Source organism: Pseudophryne corroboree (assembly GCF_028390025.1).
Source record: "Pseudophryne corroboree isolate aPseCor3 chromosome 3 unlocalized genomic scaffold, aPseCor3.hap2 SUPER_3_unloc_4, whole genome shotgun sequence".
Lineage (NCBI taxonomy): Eukaryota > Metazoa > Chordata > Amphibia > Anura > Myobatrachidae > Pseudophryne > Pseudophryne corroboree.
The window spans coordinates 745,115-765,567 of record NW_026967530.1 but is presented as its reverse complement, the minus strand read 5'-3'; the positions used below and the strand labels follow the sequence as shown (position 1 = coordinate 765,567).

The following is a 20,453-nucleotide window of genomic DNA, read 5'->3' as shown; positions in this document are numbered from 1 at the left end:
CATCACTAGCGAAGGCTTTGCTACTGAATGCAGCATAGTTTCCACCACCACTCCTGGCCACGGCAAGTGTGTATGCAAACCTTTCAATGGTAAGGAAACCGCAAATCACCCAATGGTAGGTAGAGACCGCAAACCTCCCGATGGTAGGTAGAGACCGCAAATCTCCCAATGGTAGGGATAGACCACAATTCTTCCAATGCTAGGGAGAGACCGCAAATCTCCCAATGGTAGGGAGAGACCGCAAATAACCCAATGCTAAGGAGAGACCGCAAATATCCCAATGGTAGGGAGAGACCGCAAATCTCCCAATGGTAGGGAGAGACTGCAATTCTACCAATGCTAGGGAGAGACCACAAATCTCCCAATGGTAGGGAGAGACCGCAAATCTCCCAATGGTAGGGAGAGACCGTAAATCTCCCAATGGTAAGGAGAGACCGCAAATCTCCCAATGCTAAGGAGAGACTGCAAATCTCCCAATGCTAAGGAGAGACCGCAAATCTCCCAATGCTAAGGAGAGACCACAAATCTCCCAATGGTAAGGAGAGACAGCAATTCTCCCAATGGTAGGGAGAGACCGCAGGTCTCCCAATGCAAAGGAGAGACCACAAATCTCCCAATGGTAAGGAGAGACCACAAGTCTCCCAATGGTAGGGAGAGACCACGAATCTCCCAATGCTAAGGAGAGACTGCAAATCTCCCAATGCTAAGGAGAGACTGCAAATCTCCCAATGCTAAGGAGAGACTGCAAATCTCCAAATGCTAAGGAGAGACTGCAAATCTCCAAATGCTAAGGAGAGACCACAAATCTCCCAATGGTAGGGAGAGACCACAAATCTCCCAATGGTAGGGAGAGACCACAAATCTCCCAATGGTAAGGAGAGACAGCAATTCTCCCAATGGTAGGGAGAGACCGCAGGTCTCCCAATGCAAAGGAGAGACCACAAATCTCCCAATGGTAAGGGAGAGACCACAAGTCTCCCAATGGTAGGGAGAGACCACGAATCTCCCAATGCTAAGGAGAGACTGCAAATCTCCCAATGCTAAGGAGAGACTGCAAATCTCCAAATGCTAAGGAGAGACTGCAAATCTCCCAATGCTAAGGAGAGACTGCAAATCTCCCAATGCTAAGGAGAGACTGCAAATCTCCAAATGCTAAGGAGAGACTGCAAATCTCCCAATGCTAAGGAGAGACTGCAAATCTCCAAATGCTAAGGAGAGACCACAAATCTCCCAATGGTAGAGAGAGACCACAAATCTCCCTTAAGAGAAGATGGTTTTATATATATATATATATATATATATATATATATATATATAAATATATTCCATATACAATTTATAATGAAATAAGCAGTTACAAATATGGGCACTGGCTGTAAGTGAAATTACAATATTTTCGGTAATAAGTAACAACGGATATAAGTGAATGCATACATTTATTAGTGGAGAATAAGCATTCTTAAAAAACTTGTGCATTTCTCCAATGTGGTATGGACAGTACAAACTTAAATAATCCAAGTTCCATGGGTATTGAAACAAGCAGTTGTTTAGCTGTACGGTCACCGTTCTGGTATTCCCGGAGGGATGGTGCTTCTCTAAGCCAAATAGAATCTCTTAATGTCCGGAGGTGAAGAAAACTTTGCTAGACCCGGACATGTCAAAGGTGTGTCCATCAGTAACAATCGTGTCATCTGCAGGTCTGATTGTATAGAGCTACTGCGGTGTTATGATGTGACAATAGGAGTATTTGTGTATAATTGTAGTCAGACCCAGATACCAACAATCTGGTTTATTGGGGGCAGAGCTGGGGAGAGAGAAGCTGGTTCTGACAAGGGTGCTGTATGAGAGATTACCTCAGGTGAGGTCAGGCCAGCTGGGGACAGTTAATGGATGGGAGAACCTGAGGATGTGAGGAAGATGCAGGAGCAGGAGAGAGGCACAGGCAGTGACATGAGCACCATGTAACCTGCGGGGGTTTCTGGATACTGCCCATCTGGGATCACCATGGATCTTGACATTTGGGCTTCAGCTGTCCATCTCTACTCATCGAAATGGATTCTTACTTGTGTGACTTCTCTCATGTGTAACGAGAGCCGATTTGTGTGTAAAACATTTCCCGCACTCATTGCATGTATACGGTTTCTCACCTGTGTGTATTCTCTGATGTATAACAAGAGCTGATTTATGGGTAAAACATTTCCCACACTCAGAACATGGAAATGGTTTCTCACCTGTGTGTATTCTCCCATGTATAGCAAGAGCTGATTTGTGTGTAAAACATTTTCCACACTCAGAGCATGGAAATGGCCATTCGCCCATGTGAGTTCTCTCATGTATAACAAGATTGGAATTATTTGTAAAACACTTTCCACATTGAGAGCATGTATACGGTTTTTCACCTGTGTGGTTTCTCTCATGTACAACAAGAGCTGATTTGTGTGTAAAACATTTTCCACACTCAGAGCATGGAAATGGCTTCTCACCTGTGTGAGTTCTCTCATGTGTAACAAGATTGAAATGACGTGTAAAACATTTCCCACACTTACAACATGTAAATGGTTTCTCACCTGTGTGACTTCTCTCATGTCTAACAAGAACTGATTTCTGTTTAAAACATTTTCCACACTTAGAACATGTAAATGGTTTTGCACCTGTATGACTTCTCTCATGTACAACAAGAGCAAATTTATGTGTAAAACATTTTACACACTTAGAACATGTAAATGGTTTCTCCAATGTATGAATTTTCTCATGACTATTAAGAGCTGCTTTCTGTGTAAAACATTTCCCACACTCAGAACATGTAAATGGTTTCTCACCTGTGTGACATTTCGTGTGTGTAGAAAGAGCTGACTTACGTTTGAAACATTTCCCACACTCAGAACATGGAAATGGTCTCTCACCTGTGTGACTTCTCTTGTGTCTGACAAGCTGTGATTTCACTGTAAAACATTTCCCACACTCAGAACATAAAAACGGTTTCTCACCTGTGTGAGTTCTCTGATGTTCAACAAGATAAAATTTCTTTGTAAAACATTTCCCACACTCAGAGCATGAAAATGGTTTCTCACCTGTGTGAGTTCTCTGATGTGCAACAAGATGTGATTTGCGAGTAAAACATTTCTCACACTCAGAACATAGAAATGGCTTCTCACCTGTGTGAGTTAGCTCATGTTTAACCAGAGTAGATGTTTTTGTAAAACATTTCCCACATTCAGAAGAGGGAATGATTGTATCACCGCTATGACCTGTACTATGTGCAGCAATATGTGAGTTATCAGGAGAACATTCCACAAGAACAGAGGGATCAGATGATATATCTGCACGGTGACGTGCTGGATGTATATTTCGGGTGATGTGATTTTCTTCTGGAGACCCTCGTATGATGTTCTTATCTTCCAATTTAAAATCTGGAGACCAAACGAGATGTCCTTCTGAGGTATTCCTTGTATTGTGTCCATCTGGTAGAAATAAAATAGTTAAATCAAGTTTCCTACAGCAAAGGCATCATTAATCACAATATGACCTCACCACTATTCCCATAGGTGTGTGTTTTTGTACATCGTGTGGAATACTTTAGGTGTGCTACTGTAGCTTTCACAGACCTAAACATAATACTGGAAAATGAAACAAGGGGAGTTTTGTGAGTGTGTGTCTCAGCCCCTATCAGAGTGCCCAAGTAGCCTAGCAAACTAGGGTATTTATCTCATACTCATCCATCCTGTGGATGTCTGTCATTGTGTGAGGCACGCAATTTGTATCATTTGCGGTCAATGGCAAGCTCAAAACAAAAGAGACTCGAGCACATGACATCATCCTCGGTTTAAATAGGAGGCACTGCCAGTAGAGAGCTAATCCGAAGCAACCATGGTGAGCAATGATTGTGGAGAGAGCTCAGTCCAGCAGCAGCACTTCAAGAAAGAAGAGCTCCCAGGAGTCAAAGTTCTGACAGCCAGACAAGAGGCCCGGAGAAGGCGAGATCAGGCAGGACTGCGTGAGCAACTAGAGAAAACTTTGAGGCAGCAACTAAGCACTGAGGACAGCAGCTGAGGGTGAAAATCAAAATAGAAGCTGAGGACCAGAGATACCGGCAGTGATGGAAAGCAAGAGAGCTATACAAGGCTCCCCACTGCAGCCTCTCCATCTAGACCAGATATGAGACCTTGGTGCCTCTCTTTTTTATATAATCCCCAGGTCTCCAGGGAGTACGGGCACTAGTCCCGTGGTGCACACAAAATTTGGAGCTAGGCCTATGGCACACACTAACCTTAGGCACTGGGCCCACTAGGACACTGCACGTTAAGGTGGTGGGCCCAAGAAGCCTAAGAATGTCAGATGCTAAGCCCATGGCTACTGAATATCTCCTGATAGGCATGAGAATTTATCCAGCTTCCACATCATTGATTTTTCTTGCCAAAACAAAACCTGTTATCCCAGACAAAATATAGTCCTTTCCTGTCAAAAATTAGGGCAATAGGCCTTCTAAAATAGAGAAGACCCCTAGGGCTCTAGGATTTTTTCACTAGCGCATGAGCCGGTCCTCCCCTAGATAAATCCCAAAGGGTAACTTTCACCCAGTACCAAGATATAGGCAAAGGGTGATAGGCATTAGCTTTATCACACATCTCAGCACGAAGTCTGTTCAGGTGTGACAAACAAGACCGGCGTTCAAGATGCCAGCGGTCAGAAGACCAACAGGGAATGGTGAGAATCCCGACAGGGGATTCATAAGTATACTTACCCTCCTCCTCAACCCCCCACCCCACACACACACACACTCGCAGCCCAACCAGAAAACTCAGCATTGGTGCCTGCACCTAACCCCTGTCCCTGTAGCCTAAACCTAACCCTCCACTGTGGTGCTTATACCTAAATGTATCTCCCCCATGCCACCAAACCCTAACTTACAATCGGGATTCCAGCATCAGCATTTCCACTAATGTCAGGATTCTAGTGCAAGTCTTCTGCCCGTGTACCAGGATTTCGGCACCGGGCTTTTGGTTGCTGGCATCCCACCTGATGGAATTATGAAAGCATCACGTCTGTACTTCTTCAGGAATTTGAATTTTTTTTCACTATTTCCCTTAAAGACAGAGCTTATACTTACTTCTACTGTTGCTGTATATGTGCTCTCCACTGCATAGGGGCTGATGGCTCCTGATGTATGAGATACACCAGAGAGTGTGAGGAGGAGACTGGTCAGATCTCTGTGCTGGTAACACAGTGACATGATGTGAGGGGGAGAGCAGGAGTATAATAGGGGCTGATGTCTACTGATGTATGAGATACACCAGAGAGTGTGGGGAGGAGACTGGTCAGATCTCTGGGCTGGTAACACACAGTGACATGATGTGAGGAGGAGAGCAGGAGTATAATAGGGGCTGATGGCTCCTGATGTATGAGATACACCAGAGAGTGTGGGGAGGAGACTGGTCAGATCTCTGGGCTGGTAACACACAGTGACATGATGTGAGGGGGAAAGCAGGAGTATAATAGAGGCTGATGGCTCCTGATGTATGAGATACACCAGAGAGTGTGGGGAGGAGACTGGTCAGATCTCTAGGCTGGTGACACACAGTGACATGATGTGAGGGGGAGAGCAGGACTATAATAGGGGCTGATGGCTCCTGATGTATGAGATACACCAAAGAGTGTGGGGAGGAGACTGGTCAGATCTCTGGGCTGGTAACACACAGTGACATGATGTGAGGGGAGAGCAGGAGTATAATAGGGGCTGATGGCTCCTGATGTATGAGATACACCAGAGAGTGTGAGGAGGAGACTGGTCAGATCTCTGGGCTTGTAACACATAGTGACATGATGTGAGGGGGAGAGCAGGAGTATAATAGGGGCTGATGTCTACTGATGTATGAGATACACCAGAGAGTGTGGGGAGGAGACTGGTCAGATCTCTGGATTGGTAACACACAGTGACATGATATGAGAAGGAGAGCAGGAGTATAATAGGTGCTGATGTCTCCTGATGTATGAGATACCCCAGAGAGTGTGGGGAGGAGACTGGTCATATCTCTGGGCTGGTAACACACAGTGACATGATGTGAGGGGGAGGGCAGGAGTATAATAGGGGCTGATGGCTCCTGATGTATGAGATACATCAGAGAGTGTGGGGAGGAGACTGGTCAGATCTCTGGACTGGTAACACACAGTGACATGATGTGAGGAGGAGAGCAGGAGTATAATAGGGGCTGATGGCTCCTGATGTATGAGATACATCAGAGAGTGTGGGGAGAAGACTGGTCAGATCTCTGGGCTGGTAACACACAGTGACATGATGTGAGGAGGAGAGCAGGAGTATTGGCTGATGGCTCCTGATGTATGAGATATACCAGAGAGTGTGGGGAGGAGACTGGTCAGAGATCTGGGCTGGTAACACACAGTGACAGGATGTGAGGGGAGAGCAGGAGTATAATAGGGGCTGATGTCTCCTGATGTATGAGATACACCAGAGAGTGTGGGGAGGAGACTGGTCAGATCTCTGGGCTGGTAACACACACAGTGACATGATGTGAGGGGGAGAGCAGGAGTATAATAGGGGCTGATGGCTCCTGATGTATGAGATACACCAGAGAGTGTGGGGAGGAGACTGGTCAGATCTCTGGGCTGGTAACACACAGTGACATGATGTGAGGGGGAGGGCAGGAGTATAATAGGGGCTGATGTCTCTTAACTCTCCCATTGGACACATACATTTCCCTCATTAGTTTGTAATGACAGAAGACTATATAAGATAAGAGATTGTTGTAGTTACTGAACAAGATGAATATGTGATTCTTTTCTATAATACGAGTCACTGACCTCCTCTCTATCATCCTTGGGAACATTAACATCCTTTTTGACAACACTAAACCAGCATTCACTAATCTTCTCATACTCTCTTCCTCCTTTGGCCTTTTCAGTGGACCTGTACACCCACTTACCATCAGACTTCTCCAACTCTCCCCACTTTCTGACGACCATTTACTCTCTCTTACCCTCTCATCTCCTCCTCTCTCCCCTATGCACCCAGACCCACCATCATCAGAAGCAATATTGGGTCTCTTGATCCCGCTATCCTATACTCCCTCTATACTATTTCTTCTTTATCCACCATAGCCTGGTCCAATCAGGCATCCACCTTCTATAACGCCACTATCACCTCCACTCTCGATTCTGTTGCTCCATCTCCTCTGTCCCCCTCAACCATTCTAAACCCCAACCTTGGCACTCCAAACTGACCCAGTTACTGCAAAAAATGCTCATGCACTGTCAAGTGCCTCTGGAGAATATCGCTCTCTGGCGGACTTCCTACACATCAAGTTTATTTTCTCTCTCTACAGCTCTGCCCTCTCCCTCACAAAGATATCTGTTTTCCAGTCATTCATCTTCTAGTCCTCCAGTCCCCGCCACATCTTTGATACATTCAACACTCTCATTTGACCCCTCCTCATCCCCTCCCATCCTCTCTCACTGCCGCTCACATTGCTTCCTTCTCCAAAATTGAAGCAATCCGTCACAAAATCTCCTCCCGTGTCCCCTCGGTAGCCCCCACCATCCACTACCTCTAGCGATCCCACCATGTACTCCTTCCGCCCCACCACAGACATGAAAGTCCACTACTTCTTTTCTTCTCCCCTCTCAATCTGCCTCCTGGACACCCTCCCACCTCCTCCACTCCCTCTCCTCCACTTCCTGCTCCTACAGTGATCACTTCTCCAACCTATCATTTTCTACAGTAGCTTTCCATCACCATTCAAACATGCTTTTGTCTCACATATTCTTTAAAAAACTCTACCTTCACCTGCTAGCTACCACCCCATATTTCTTCTTCTCCAAACTACTTGAATGGCTGGTATAAAGCTGGCTCTCCAGCTACCTCTCTGACAACTCCATCCTTGATCCTCTTCAATCTTGCCTTTGCGCACTTCCCTCCACTGAAATTACCCTTGTCAAAGTCACAAATGATTTGCTTTTAGCCAAATACAGGGGTCACTTCTCTCTCTCTCCTCATACTCCTGGACCTATCTGCTGCCTGTGACACTGTGGACCATCCTCTCCTCGCCACCTTCAAGACGATCTGCCTCTCTAGCACTGTCTTTTCCTTGATCACCTCTTAACTTGATAACTGCTCCTTCCTCTGGCTCCACCTCACCCCTTCCACCCGCATGTCTGTGTCCCCCAGGTTCTGTCCTTAGCCCCCTTTTCTTCTCCCTGTACACCTCTTCCCTGGGGGTGCTCAGAAGCTCCTTTGGCTTTTAATACCATCTCTATGATGAAGATACACAACAGACCTCTCCACTCGTGACCCCCCCCCCCTCCTCTGTCCTCTCCCAGGTATCCAACTGCCTCTTTGCCAACTCCTCCTGGATGTCTGAGCACTCCCCTGAGGTCAACATACATAAAACTGAACTCATCCTCTCCCCCATCCAGTGTCTCCACCCCCACCCCCCACCCCAATATCTCTATCACTGTTGATACCCACCATCTCCCCATTCCCCAAACCCATTGCATAAGCATCACTCTTGACTCATCCCTCTCCTTCACTTTTTGCCAGCCTGTTTCTGCTATAATTATGCAAGTCCCTGAAGCCGGATATAACTGAGTTTTACCCCTACGGCCCACTGCCTGCCTTCTAAATGGAGTTGTGTATCCCATACCAATGTGGACATTAACAGGACAGTATATTGTATGTACAATATAGCCTGGTGACTCCCTCATGCTATATAAGTCATTGTGTCTGTCAGGGAATATATTTCTTCCCCTGATATGTTTCCTACAACATGCCTATGACATGTATACATGTGATTGTATAGCATTGCACTAATGGGTGTAAGATCTTGTTGCCAAGTGTGTGCCCAGCCAGGTAAACTGTTCTAGGACACCTGGCTATGTGATGTAGAGAAAGTCCAAGATGACACCCCACACAGCCCGCCTCTCTACTCCGTCACAGGAAGCCCTGATGAGGTGAATGGCCTCTGGCATCACAAATTACTACAAGGGGTTAAAATGGACTCAGGTTACGGCCCCAGGGCAGCTAACCTTCTTATCTCCATAATTAGTGCCTTTTGTTCTGGATGGCCTTTCAGCAGATGACCTGGCAGCATGATGTCATAAGGTGACATGCCAGGGTTTTGAGAGAGTTGATTGAAGCTCCTGCCTTGTGAGGAGTTTTGGAACGAGGCTGTTGCCAAGAGTCGGGAGATCCTGTCAGCCCATTTATCTGGAGACCTGGCTCTGCGGAGAGGGTCCAGTATACGCAGCTAGCCATTTGCTCCATTGGGAGCTGTCCCAGGCGTGTGGCTGGAGCCGGATGATTAGTCAGCACTCCCTACCTTTGGTGGGTAAAGGACCATCAGGTCAGAAGCGTCCGGGATTAGCAAGTCTTGCATCAGATCGCCCAGTCGAACCTAATAGCCGTGCAAAGGAGCATGCTCAAGTGCCCTGAGATGTGACTATTGACTGCTTAGGTGGGTGGAGGGTCCATTTCTTGAACCTCATGTCACCTGTCTGTCTCCCCCTTGATTGCAAGCTCCTTGGAGCAGGGCCCTCTTCTCTCCTGTTCTCAAAACCCTCTTCTCTCACACTTCAATTACAGCTCTCTCCTACTCAGCGACTGTCTATACCCGCCTCTCCTCTCACTCGTTACCGTTTATGACTTCCAACAACTGTCTCCTTATATCTTAACTATATTGTGTACTAAGAATTGTGTTAATTCTTACCTGTGCTCTGTTTTAGTTTTTTCAGTTACTGTCAGGGCTTAAAGTGGTCCTGGAGAGGTGGGGGAACTCACCTCGCCCGCAACGTCGCATAAAGGGGTGTGGCCTCACAAGGAAGGGGCGTGGTCACATAAAGTACCACCAATTCAAAATAATGCTTCACAGTAGCACAATCTTATTCACATTTCCCGCCCCACATACTAGTGCCCTTTACACACACAATGCCCACAATAGTAGAGTCCCCCTTTTACACAGTACGGCAGACAGAGCCCCCTTTTACACAGTACGGCAGACAGAGCCCCCTTTTACACAGTACGGCAGACAGAGCCCACTTTTACACAGTACGGCAGACAGAGCCCCCTCCAAGGGCAAACGCAGGATTTTATGAGGGTTTTTTCCAGATAGAGATATATATATATATATATATATATATATATATATATATATATATATATATATATATATATGCACTCAGAGTTTTGAAAAAGTGCAAAAACAGACAAAAAGAGTGAGAGTGAGAGAGAATTAAAATATCACCAGCAGCAGCAGAAAGACTGGGCACCCAGAGCTGTGATATGTAGCAGCAGTTACCTGGAGGTCTTCATGTGGAGGGCGAGTTGTCTCTCCTGCCAGATGCCATGGGGTGTGCCACGGTTAGGGCCTCGGACTATGTACAATCACTTGTAGACAGCGATCCGGTGGAGGTGAGGAGGGCATTACAGGCTGCGGGTCACTAAGCCTAGGGGTGGGGTGGACTTTAAGCTGCTGCGCTGGCAGGGAGATGTGGAGTGTGCACGGACATTACTGCCCGCCGCGCAGCCTCACAGTAAACTCTGGCTGAGGGGGGGGATTGGGCATTACAGGCCGCGGCTCACACTCCGGAGGCTGCGGCAGCGGCGGAGGAGGGGGGGAGAGAGCACTTTGAATCTGGCGCCGACTGTGCGCCATTCACGGCTCCTGCACCGCCAGCTAATGAGAAGCTGCTACTTGGCAGTTTCTCATTGGCTGGCGGTCTGCGAGCCGTGATTGGCTCACGGCAGATTTTTTAAAAGCCTTCCCGTCTTCTGATTGGTGCTGCAGCCGGTCCGCGAGCCGTGATTGGCTGGCGGCCGCTGCCACCTTTACAATGGAATAGGGACATGATGCTGTGGCCGGGCGGAGGCGGAACTGGTTCCGCCTGCAATTAGAGGTGACGGAACGCAGTTCCGCCCCGTTCCGGCCCACTTTAACCACTGGTTACTGTAATGTTAAGATCTGTGTACCCTGTAATGTGATGGACGAGGAGGAGTTTATTACACACCTGTGCTGATATCTGTAGGGATTTCCTTCTCCTTACATTGTTGGTCACCCCTCACACACATCTTTTCTTCTCCCTCTATATCTTCTGTCTTCATATCAGTCACATACGTCTCTTCTCCGTCTCTATCTTCTGACTTCAAATCAGTCATATACGTCTCTTCTTCTACCTCTATATCTTCTGCCTTTATATCAGTCACATACGTCTCTTCTTCTCCCTCTATATCTTCTGCCTTCATATCAGTCACATACGTCTCTTCTCCATCTCTATCTTCTGCCGTATTATAAGTCACAAGCATCTTGTCTTCTTTCATTATATCTTCTGTTTTTATATCAGTTAGTTCTTCACTCTAAATGACCCACATAACAATACAATAACATATTATTAATGTCATATTATTAACTGAGATTATCATCTGTAAAAGAAAATCAGTGTATAAAACACACAGCTCCTCTACAGATCATATAGTGACAGTCACTTTGGTATATTGGGTAGACCCTAAATCCCACCTACCTGATCCTCCTGTGGGATCCTGTGATTCTCCTCTGTACAATCCTGGGAATACAGAGGACGGGGACATCTCTCTGGGGTATCTCTGTTACTGGGCCCATCTGTAGGAGACACACAGTGACTGAGTACAGTGTATATATGTGATTATCAGATGATGTGTGTATATAGGGGGCCCCCATACCTGCTCTCCCCTGTACAATACATGACAGTCTCCTCTTACCCAGTGATGTGAGGGGCCGGTGATTCTCCATCATCACGTCCTTGTACAGACCCCTGTGTTCCTCTATATACTCCCCCTCCTGCATGGAGACATAGACAGTGACATCCTGACACCTTATAGGAACCTGACACACACAGTGATACAGTCATCACCCAGACACATCCCCTGGTGTTACTGTATAATGTCCCATTCCCAGCAGTCACCTCTCCAGTCATCACCCAGACACATCCCCTGGTGTTACTGTATAATACCACATTCCCAGCAGTCACCTCTCCAGTCATCACCCAGACACGTCCCCTGGTGTTACTGTATAATGTCCCATTCCCAGCAGTCACCTCTCCAGTCATCACCCAGACACGTCCCCTGGAGTTACTGTATAATACCCCATTCCCAGCAGTCACCTCTCCAGTCATCACCCAGACACATCTACTGGTGTTACTGTATAATGTCCCATTCACAGCAGTCACCTCTCCAGTCATCACCCAGACATGTCCCCTGGTGTCACTGTATAATACCCCATTCCCGGCTGTCACCTCTACAGTCATCACCCAGACACATCCCCTGGTGTTACTGTATAATGTCCCATTCATAGCAGTCACCTCTCCAGTCATCACCCAGATACATCCCCTGGTGTTACTGTATAATGTCCCATTCCCGGCAGTCACCACTCCAGTCATAATCCGGACACATCACCTGGTGTTACTGTATAATGTCCCATTCCCAGCAGTCACCTCTCCAGTCATCACCCAGACACGTCCCCTGGTGTTACTGTATAATGTCCCATTCCCAGCAGTCACCTCTCCAGTCATCACCCAGACACGTCCCCTGGTGTTACTATATAATGTCCCATTCCCAGCAGTCACCTCTCCAGTCATCACCCAGACACGTCCCCTGGTGTTACTGTATAATGTCCCATTCCCAGCAGTCACCTCTCCAGTCATCACCCAGACACATCCCCTGGTGTTACTGTATAATGTCCCATTCCCGGCAGTCACCACTCCAGTCATAATCCGGACACATCACCTGGTGTTACTGTATAATGTCCAATTCCCAGCAGTCACCTCTCCAGTCATCACCCAGACACGTCCCCTGGTGTTACTGTATAATGTCCCATTCCCAGCAGTCACCTCTCTAGTCATCACCCAGACACGTCCCCTGGTGTTACTATATAATGTCCCATTCCCAGCAGTCACCTCTCCAGTCATCACCCAGACACGTCCCCTGGTGTTACTGTATAATGTCCCATTCCCAGCAGTCACCTCTCCAGTCATCACCCAGACACGTCCCCTGGAGTTACTGTATAATACCCCATTCCCAGCAGTCACCTCTCCAGTCATCACCCAGACACATCTACTGGTGTTACTGTATAATGTCCCATTCCCAGCAGTCACCTCTCCAGTCATCACCCAGACATGTCCCCTGGTGTCACTGTATAATACCCCATTCCCGGCTGTCACCTCTACAGTCATCACCCTGACACATCCCCTGGTGTTACTGTATAATGTCCCATTCATAGCAGTCACCTCTCCAGTCATCACCCAGACACATCCCCTGGTGTTACTGTATAATGTCCAATTGCCAGCAGTCACCTCTCCAGTCATCACCCAGACACATCCCCTGGTGTTCCTGTATAATGTCCAATTCCCAGCAGTTACCTCTCCAGTCACCACTCAGACACGTCCCCTGGTGTTACTGTATAATGGCCCATTCCCAGCAGTCACCTCCCCAGTCATCACCCAGACACGTCCCCTGGTGTTACTGTATAATGTCCCATTCCCAGCAGTCACCTCTCCAGTCATCACCCAGACACGTCCCCTGGTGTTACTATATAATGTCCCATTCCCAGCAGTCACCTCTCCAGTCATCACCCAGACACATCCCCTGGTGTTACTGTATAATACCCCATTCCCAGCAGTCACCTCTCCAGTCATCACCCAGACACGTCCCCTGGTGTTACTGTATAATGTCCCATTCCCAGCAGTCACCTCTCCAGTCATCACCCAGACACGTCCCCTGGAGTTACTGTATAATACCCCATTCCCAGCAGTCACCTCTCCAGTCATCACCCAGACACATCTACTGGTGTTACTGTATAATGTCCCATTCCCAGCAGTCACCTCTCCAGTCATCACCCAGACATGTCCCCTGGTGTCACTGTATAATACCCCATTCCCGGCTGTCACCTCTACAGTCATCACCCAGACACATCCCCTGGTGTTACTGTATAATGTCCCATTCATAGCAGTCACCTCTCCAGTCATCACCCAGACACATCCCCTGGTGTTACTGTATAATGTCCCATTCCCGGCAGTCACCTCTCCAGTCATAATCCGGACACATCACCTGGTGTTACTGTATAATGTCCCATTCCCAGCAGTCACCTCTCCAGTCATCACCCAGACACGTCCCCTGGTGTTACTGTATAATGTCCCATTCCCACCAGTCACCTCTCCAGTCATCACCCAGACACATCCCCTGGTGTTACTGTATAATGTCCCATTCCCGGCAGTCACCTCTCCAGTCATAATCCGGACACATCACCTGGTGTTACTGTATAATGTCCCATTCCCAGCAGTCACCTCTCCAGTCATCACCCAGACACGTCCCCTGGTGTTACTATATAATGTCCCATTCCCAGCAGTCACCTCTCCAGTCATCACCCAGACACATCCCCCGGTGTTACTGTATAATGTCCGACTCCCAGCCGTCACCTCTCCAGTCATCACCCAGACACATCCCCCGGTGTTACTGTATAATGCCCCATTCATAGCAGTCACCTCTCCAGTCATCACCCAGACACATCACCTGGTGTTACTGTATAATGCCCCATTCCCAGCAGTCACCTCTCCAGTCATCACCCAGACACATCCCCTGGTGTTACTGTATAATGTCCCATTCCCAGCAGTCACCTCTCCAGTCATCACCCAGACACATCCCCTGGTGTTACTGTATAATGTCCCATTCCCAGCAGTCACCTCTCCAGTCATCACCCAGACACGCCCCCTGGTGTTACTGTATAATGCCCCATTCATAGCAGTCACCTCTCCAGTCATCACCCAGACACATCACCTGGTGTTACTGTATAATGCCCCATTCCCAGCAGTCACCTCTCCAGTCATCACCCAGACACATCCCCTGTGTTACTGTATAATGTCCCATTCCCAGCAGTCACCTCTCCAGTCATCACCCAGACACATCCCCTGGTGTTACTGTATAATGTCCCATTCCCAGCAGTCACCTCTCCAGTCATCACCCAGACACATCCCCTGGTGTTACTGTATAATGTCCCATTCCCAGCAGTCACCTCTCCAGTCATCACCCAGACATGTCCCCTGATGTTACTGTATAATGTCCCATTCCCAGCAGTCACCTCTCCAGTCATCACCAAGACACATCCCCCGGTGTTACTGTAAAACACACTGTGGTGACATTGCCGTGTGTGTGTGTGTGTGTGTGTGTGTGTGTGTGTGTGTGTATTACAGTGTATGAGGTATAACAGGGATATAATATACAGTATAATACAGATCAGTGATGACATTGCTGTGTGTGTGTATATTACAGTGTATGGGGTATAACAGGGATATAATATACAGTATAATACAGATCAGTGATGACGTGTGTGTGTGTGTGTGTGTGTGTGTGTGTGTGTGTATTACAGTGTACGAGGTATAACAGGGATATAATATACAGTATAATACAGATCAGTGATGACATTGCTGTGTGTGTGTATATTACAGTGTATGAGGTATAACAGGGATATAATATACAGTATAATACAGATCAGTGATTACATTGCTGTGTGTGTATATTACAGTGTATGAGGTATAACAGGGATATAATATACAGTATAATACAGATCAGTGATGACATTGCTGTGTGTGTGTGTATATTACAGTGTATGAGGTATAACAGGGATATAATATACAGTATAATACAGATCAGTGATGACATTGCTGTGTGTGTGTGTATATTACAGTGTATGAGGTATAACAGGGATATAATATACAGTATAATACAGATCAGTGATGACATTGCTGTGTGTGTGTGTATATTACAGTGTATGAGGTATAACAGGGATATAATATACAGTATAATACAGATCAGTGATGACATTGCTGTGTGTGTGTATATTACAGTGTATGAGGTATAACAGGGATATAATATACAGTATAATACAGATCAGTGATGACATTGCTGTGTGTGTATATTACAGTGTATGAGGTATAACAGGGATATAATATACAGTATAATACAGATCAGTGATGACATTGCTGTGTGTGTGTATATTACAGTGTATGAGGTATAACAGGGATATAATATACAGTATAATACAGATCAGTGATGACATTGCTGTGTGTGTGTATATTACAGTGTATGAGGTATAACAGGGATATAATATACAGTATAATACAGATCAGTGATGACATTGCTGTGTATGTGTATATTACAGTGTATGAGGTATAATAGGGATATAATATACAGTATAATACAGATCAGTGATGACATTGCTGTGTGTGTGTATATTACAGTGTATGAGGTATAACAGGGATATAATATACAGTATAATACAGATCAGTGATGACATTGCTGTGTGTGTGTGTGTATATTACAGTGTATGAGGTATAACAGGGATATAATATACAGTATAATACAGATCAGTGATGACATTGCTGTGTGTGTATATTACAGTGTATGAGGTATAACAGGGATATAATATACAGTATAATACAGATCAGTGATGACATTGCTGTGTGTGTATATTACAGTGTATGAGGTATAACAGGGATATAATATACAGTATAATACAGATCAGTGATGACATTGCTGTGTGTGTGTATATTACAGTGTATGAGGTATAACAGGGATATAATATACAGTATAATATAGATCAATGATGACATTGCTGTGTGTGTATATATTACAGTGTATGAGGTATAACAGGGATATAATATACAGTATAATACAGATCAGTGATGACATTGCTGTGTGTGTGTGTATATTACAGTGTATGAGGTATAACAGGGATATAATATACAGTATAATACAGATCAGTGATGACATTGCTGTGTGTGTGTGTATATTACAGTGTATGAGGTATAGCAGGGATATAATATACAGTATAATACAGATCAGTGATGACATTGCTGTGTGTGTGTATATTACAGTGTATGAGGTATAACAGGGATATAATATACAGTATAATACAGATCAGTGATGACATTGCTGTGTGTGTGTATATTACAGTGTATGAGGTATAACAGGGATATAATATACAGTATAATACAGATCAGTGATGACATTGCTGTGTGTGTGTATATTACAGTGTATGAGGTATAACAGGGATATAATATACAGTATAATACAGATCAGTGATGACATTGCTGTGTGTATATTACAGTGTATGAGGTATAACAGGGATATAATATACAGTATAATACAGATCAGTGATGACATTGCTGTGTGTGTGTATATTACAGTGTATGAGGTATAACAGGGATATAATATACAGTATAATACAGATCAGTGATGACATTGCTGTGTGTGTGTATATTACAGTATATGAGGTATAACAGGGATATAATATACAGTATAATACAGATCAGTGATGACATTGCTGTGTGTGTGTATATTACAGTGTATGAGGTATAACAGGGATATAATATACAGTATAATACAGATCAGTGATGACATTGCTGTGTATATATTACAGTGTATGAGGTATAACAGGGATATAATATACAGTATAATACAGATCAGTGATGACATTGCTGTGTGTGTGTGTATATTACAGTGTATGAGGTATAATAGGGATATAATATACAGTATAATACAGATCAGTGATGACATTGCTGTGTGTGTGTATATTACAGTGTATGAGGTATAACAGGGATATAATATACAGTATAATACAGATCAGTGATGACATTGCTGTGTGTATATATTACAGTGTATGAGGTATAACAGGGATATAATATACAGTATAATACAGATCAGTGATGACATTGCTGTGTGTGTATATTACAGTGTATGAGGTATAACAGGGATATAATATACAGTATAATACAGATCAGTGATGACATTGCTGTGTGTGTGTGTGTATATTACAGTGTATGAGGTATAACAGGGATATAATATACAGTATAATACAGATCAGTGATGACATTGCTGTGTGTGTGTGTGTATATTACAGTGTATGAGGTATAACAGGGATATAATATACAGTATAATACAGATCAGTGATAACATTGCTGTGTGTGTGTGTATATTACAGTGTATGAGGTATAACAGGGATATAATATACAGTATAATACAGATCAGTGATGACATTGCTGTGTGTGTGTGTGTGTGTGTGTGTGTGTGTGTGTATATATTACAGTGTATGAGGTATAACAGGGATATAATATACAGTATAATACAGATCAGTGATGACATTGCTGTGTGTGTATATATTACAGTGTATGAGGTATAACAGGGATATAATATACAGTATAATACAGATCAGTGATGACATTGCTGTGTGTGTATATTACAGTGTATGAGGTATAACAGGGATATAATATACAGTATAATACAGATCAGTGATGACATTGCTGTGTGTGTATATATTACAGTGTATGAGGTATAACAGGGATATAATATACAGTATAATACAGATCAGTGATGACATTGCTGTGTGTGTGTGTGTATATTACAGTGTATGAGGTATAACAGGGATATAATATACAGTATAATACAGATCAGTGATGACATTGCTGTGTGTATGTATATTACAGTGTATGAGGTATAACAGGGATATAATATACAGTATAATACAGATCAGTGATGACATTGCTGTGTGTGTATATTACAGTGTATGAGGTATAACAGGGATATAATATACAGTATAATACAGATCAGTGATGACATTGCTGTGTGTGTGTGTGTGTGTGTGTGTGTATATTACAGTGTATGAGGTATAACAGGGATATAATATACAGTATAATACAGATCAGTGATGACATTGCTGTGTGTATGTATATTACAGTGTATGAGGTATAACAGGGATATAATATACAGTATAATACAGATCAGTGATGACATTGCTGTGTGTGTATATATTACAGTGTATGAGGTATAACAGGGATATAATATACAGTATAATACAGATTAGTGATGACATTGCTGTGTGTGTGTATATTACAGTGTATGAGGTATAACAGGGATATAATATACAGTATAATACAGATCAGTGATGACATTGCTGTGTGTGTGTATTACAGTGTATGAGGTATAACAGGGATATAATATACAGTATAATACAGATCAGTGATGACATTGCTGTGTGTGTGTATATTACAGTGTATGAGGTATAACAGGGATATAATATACAGTATAATACAGATCAGTGATGACATTGCTGTGTGTGTGTGTATATTACAGTGTATGAGGTATAACAGGGATATAATATACAGTATAATACAGATCAGTGATGACATTGCTGTGTGTGTGTATATTACAGTGTATGAGGTATAACAGGAAATAATATACAGTATAATACAGATCAGTGATGACATTGCTGTGTGTGTATATATTACAGTGTATGAGGTATAACAGGGATATAATATACAGTATAATACAGATCAGTGATGACATTGCTGTGTGTGTATATTACAGTGTATGAGGTATAACAGGGATATAATATATAGTATAATACAGATCAGTGATGACATTGCTGTGTGTGTATATTACAGTGTATGAGGTATAACAGGGATATAATATACAGTATAATACAGATCAGTGATGACATTGCGGTGTGTGTGTGTGTATATATTACAGTGTATGAGGTATAACAGGGATATAATATACAGTATAATACAGATCAGTGATGACATTGCTGTGTGTGTGTGTGTATATATTACAGTGTATGAGGTATAACAGGGATATAATATACAGTATAATACAGATCAGTGATGACATTGCTGTGTGTGTATATTACAGTGTATGAGGTATAACAGGGATATAATATACAGTATAATACAGATCAGTGATGACATTGCTGTGTGTATATATTACAGTGTATGAGGTATAACAGGGATATAATATACAGTATAATACAGATCAGTGATGACATTGCTGTGTGTGTATATTACAGTGTATGAGGTATAACAGGGATATAATATACAGTATAATACAGATCAGTGATGACATTGCTGTGTGTGTGTGTATATTACAGTGTATGAGGTATAACAGGGATATAATATACAGTATAATACAGATCAGTGATGACATTGCTGTGTGTGTGTATATTACAGTGTATGAGGTATAACAGGGATATAATATACAGTATAATACAGATCAGTGATGACATTGCTGTGTGTGTGTGTGTATATATTACAGTGTATGAGGTATAACAGGGATATAATATACAGTATACTATAATATAACATCAGGGATTATTACGCTGAAAGACACATACTCACCGTGTGATATCAGGGAATGAGATGAGGACACAAAGCATGCTGGGTAGTGTAGTACATAACAGGTGACCACTAGAGCTTCCCTGTCATGTGACACATTTGTCCTCTCCCAGGCAGCCATTTTGTGTAGTGCTAATACCTCCAGGAAGAGTCTCAGGCTTCTGTAATATGGCCGATATAAATTGTCTAAGCCTAGTGCTGGCTGTGGCTGTGTCACATGACTGTGCTGTGTGTGTCACATGACTGTTAGAGCTAAT

General features: G+C 44.1%; 1 protein-coding gene across 2 annotated transcripts; it reads right to left on the bottom strand.

The window, feature by feature from the left end:
- Positions 1-1,419: 1,419 nt before the first annotated feature.
- LOC134984206 (gastrula zinc finger protein XlCGF26.1-like) lies at positions 1,420-20,332 on the bottom strand. Of its 2 annotated transcripts, XM_063949841.1 has the most exons (5): positions 20,200-20,282; positions 11,741-11,819; positions 11,524-11,621; positions 11,014-11,359; positions 1,420-3,461 (listed from the first exon to the last, which is right to left on the bottom strand). In XM_063949841.1, the coding sequence occupies exons 2-5, from the start codon at positions 11,772-11,774 to the stop codon at positions 2,044-2,046; spliced, it is 1,896 nt and encodes a 631-aa protein (XP_063805911.1). In that variant the 5' UTR covers positions 11,775-11,819; positions 20,200-20,282; the 3' UTR covers positions 1,420-2,043. The 2 variants fall into 2 exon arrangements, with proteins under 2 accessions (XP_063805911.1, XP_063805910.1); XM_063949840.1 differs by lacking the exon at positions 11,741-11,819 and having other exon boundaries at positions 20,200-20,332.
- Positions 20,333-20,453: the final 121 nt, after the last annotated feature.